Source organism: Priapulus caudatus, unplaced genomic scaffold (genome assembly GCF_000485595.1).
Source record: "Priapulus caudatus unplaced genomic scaffold, Priapulus_caudatus-5.0.1 Scaffold99, whole genome shotgun sequence".
In the NCBI taxonomy this organism is placed as follows: Eukaryota; Metazoa; Priapulida; class Priapulimorpha; order Priapulimorphida; family Priapulidae; genus Priapulus; species Priapulus caudatus.
The window spans coordinates 355,376-358,835 of NW_014577160.1; the positions used below are offsets into that span (position 1 = coordinate 355,376).

General features: G+C 44.4%; 1 protein-coding gene across 1 annotated transcript in view; it reads left to right on the forward strand.

Annotated features, from left to right (window-relative positions):
• Window positions 1-1,683: 1,683 nt before the first annotated feature.
• Window positions 1,684-3,460, forward strand: part of LOC106805077 — a 2,987-nt gene continuing 1,210 nt past the window's right edge. Inside the window, exons 1-3 of the mRNA XM_014806556.1 lie at window positions 1,684-1,844; window positions 2,208-2,288; window positions 3,133-3,319. Of these exons, the coding sequence (XP_014662042.1) occupies window positions 1,773-1,844; window positions 2,208-2,288; window positions 3,133-3,319 (340 nt within the window). The 5' untranslated portion in view covers window positions 1,684-1,772. The remainder of the gene's footprint in view (window positions 1,845-2,207; window positions 2,289-3,132; window positions 3,320-3,460) is intronic.

Below are 3,460 nucleotides of genomic sequence, written 5' to 3' on the forward strand. Positions count from 1 at the left end.
GTGTGTGAGTACGTGTGTGTAGGTGGGTGAGGGTGGGTGTGTGTGTAGATGGAGCGCGTAGGTTGATGCGGCGAAGTGCTTGGCGGGGATTTGTGAGAGGCCGGGTTAGTGATTCTCCACGTTTGGAAGTATGCCCCACCCTCTCGTCTGCGCGGAGGCAGCAGAGCGTTCTGATTGGACGAGGCGTGGCATGTGACGTGCAAATGATTGGGATTGGTTCAGAATGAATGCATAATCAATCGTGGCAATGTTGTTTAAAACCTTGTCATGCACGCGCGCACACACAAACGCGCACTTACATGCACGCGCGCACACACAAAACACACACTTACACGCGCGCGCGAGAGAAAGGGGAGAAATGTAGAGATAGAAAGAGGGAAAGGGGGAGAGAGGGAGCGAGAAGAGAGCGCGAGAAGAGAGAGAGAGAGGGAAAGGGGGAGAGAGGGAGCGAGAAGAGAGCGCGAGAAGAGAGAGAGAGAGGGAAAGGGGGAGAGAGGGAGCGAGAAGAGAGAGATAGAGAAAGAGGCAGAAACATCGAGTCATGAGTCGGCAGCGCTGCGATGGTGGGTGTTAGTCACCTATTTACCTATATAACACGTGTGTGTGTGTGTGTGTGTGTGTGTGTGTGTGTGTGTGTGTGTGTGTGTGTGTGTGTGTGTGTGTGTGTGTGTGCGCGCGTGCGTGTGTGCGCGCGTGCATGCATGCGTGTATGCGGGCGTGAGTGAATGAGTCTGCGTGCGTGTGGGCGCGTGTACGGTTGGCCTTTATTGTGTGAAAATTAAAAACCGTTCTCTGTAATTATCTTAAGGAATATGGGGTTCATTTAATCGTTGAAGATTTGTGTGATTTTGTTCACTTTTTTGTTGATATTGTGGCCAATATTTTTTTTAATACATAAAACTCATCTTAACGTGTGACTTCACGTCTCGTACTGCCATCTATCGACTCTTTTGTGTACAATGCTGCGAAGATGTACAGTCCCTGTGCAAATACTCCTCTTGTGTATTGCGCTGCCTACTACAGGATTCCTATTATCATTGCTCCTTAGAATAGATAGGAAGAAATCAGAGAACAGATATCCGTTGAATAATAATCTGTGTAGCGCCTGAATTATTTCCAGTATTCCTCATATCTCCAATCTTAATAACCATGCATAAAGATGTAATAAAACCAGAAATAGGCCTGTATAATTATATAGGCCTATCAATTTAAATAGTAATATATATAAATAATATAATATACTATTATTAAATAAACGCGATTATTAGCTGGTCAACGTTACATTCTAGCACTAGACGTAGAATGCGTCAGTTATAATACGCCCTGCATGTCCGTGCATCGGTCCGTGCCCCCATATAATCACGTATACGCATACATTTACAAACTGTATTTTCAATTTCTGTATTCCTCATTATCAATATAACGGCAGTTTGCCCTCGACCATCCGGTGTTCCAGCAGCTGCAATAAACTGTCCTGGTTCTTCTATCATACCTGGTGCATACCCATAATAGTCCGTATATTATAACTTTCAACACCTGCTTGTCCGGAGTTCAAGTAGGTGCTGCAATAAACAATCGTGGTTCTTGTATGGTGTTAATACCGGTAACGTTAACGATTCAGATATCTTAACTTTCAACAACGACTATAAATCTTTAAAAGTTTTATTTATACCGATNGAGAGGAGGAGAGAGGAGAGAGAGAGAGAGAGAGAGAGAGAGAGAAAGAGAGAGAAACGTACGCACACAGACGCACGGCGAAGAACGAAGCGGAGATGGAGGAGACGAGCGGACGGGCGACGATTGCTAGGGAACGCACGGACACAGAAACTACAGACGAGGATGCGGTGAGTCGAGCCAGCAGTGCCAGCATTCTACACTGTATGAACAGCGAGGCTCGCTCTAGCTCTAGAGAACTATAGCCCTAGGAGAGCTATAGTTCTAGCGCTAGGTTCGCTCTTGCCAAGCGCCATAAGTAGCCTGGGTGGTTATTATACACCTGGTTATAGTACATGTTCAACTGCTACCCGATATATCACCCGTAATAGCAGGAGAGCGTGATATGATATTATATATATATATATATATTATATATAATATATTATATATGTAATGCTTCTCCTAAATTCTAATTGGTACGATTATTTCGCGAGTTTTTTTGCCGAGATATATATATAAGTTTCTAGTAATTGTTTATACCATTTGTGTAGGAGATCGTTATAGCGGACTTTGCTAGAAGCATGACTGCGTCAACGCCTATTGCCTCCCCTGCTCCCAGCAAGGCGAGTGTGGTAATACTACTACTACTAATAATAATTATAATAGTAGTATAGTAATAATAATAATGATAATAATAATAATAATAATAATAATAATAATAATAATAATAATAATAATAGCAGTAGCAATAGCAGAAGCAGCAGCAATAGTAGTAGTTACAGTATTCTAATAAAATTAATAAAGGTGTTATTTAGATTGGGGTCATGCTTATTTGCTTTTTACGAAAGTGAAAGTAATTACGTAATTTTCCAGTAGAAAAGTATGAAAGGAAAAAAGCGTTTTCATTACTTATAAACCTTATTACCTTGCCAAATCTACCAAATGAGACGAACAGCACGTGAACTTGCAGCTATAAGTAGCGCTCATAGGGTGTATGTCCCCTAGGGTACTGCCGGAACGTACCCTGGGTACGGTATGGTTTGATATGGTTAGGGTTAGGATTAGGGTTAGGGTTAGGGTTAGGGTTAGGGTTCGGGTTCGGGTTAGGGTTAGGGTTAGGCGTAGGCGACTCCCTAGACTCGTTAGTGGAGTAGGCGAGGTACGGTCTGGCATATTAAATAGTACCAGGGTACGTTCCGGTATACCGGACCGTACCCAGGGTACGTTCCGGCAGTACCCCGGGGGGCATAGACCCTCTCAGCATAAGTAACTGCTATAGACTCTGGGCAGATCCTACCAGTAACCTTCGAAACTCCACTGAAAGTGAATTTATGACTGTGACTTTTATGGAAGAAAATTTTTAGATTTCTTTACTGCAAAGTTAACTTTTCGAGTGTGATCTTTCTCGACGCACTTGAGGTAGAAATTCTTTTGGATTTTGGTCACATACAGTAACGGCGTCGCATTATCTGGCAGGTGCGACGGCCGCTCGTCCGCCGTCAGCTGTCGTCGATCGAGTGGTTGTCTAGAACCGGTGTCCAGGCTGCGACGTCCCTACACGTCAGCCACGCGCAGGTCCAGCGATACTGTGCGTGCGGCGCACAGGGTTGTGTGCCGATCTGCTTTCTTCAAAAACCCTGTCTGCTGGACGTGCTGCCACCGCGTGAAGTCTCTCTCTATCGTCTCTCTCTCTCTATCTTCTCTCCTCTCTCTCTCTCCTCTCTTCTCTCTCTGCTCTCTCTCTCTCTCGCTCTCTCGCCTTCTTTTCTTTTTCTCTCATCGCCTCTCTCGCCTCTCTTCTCTT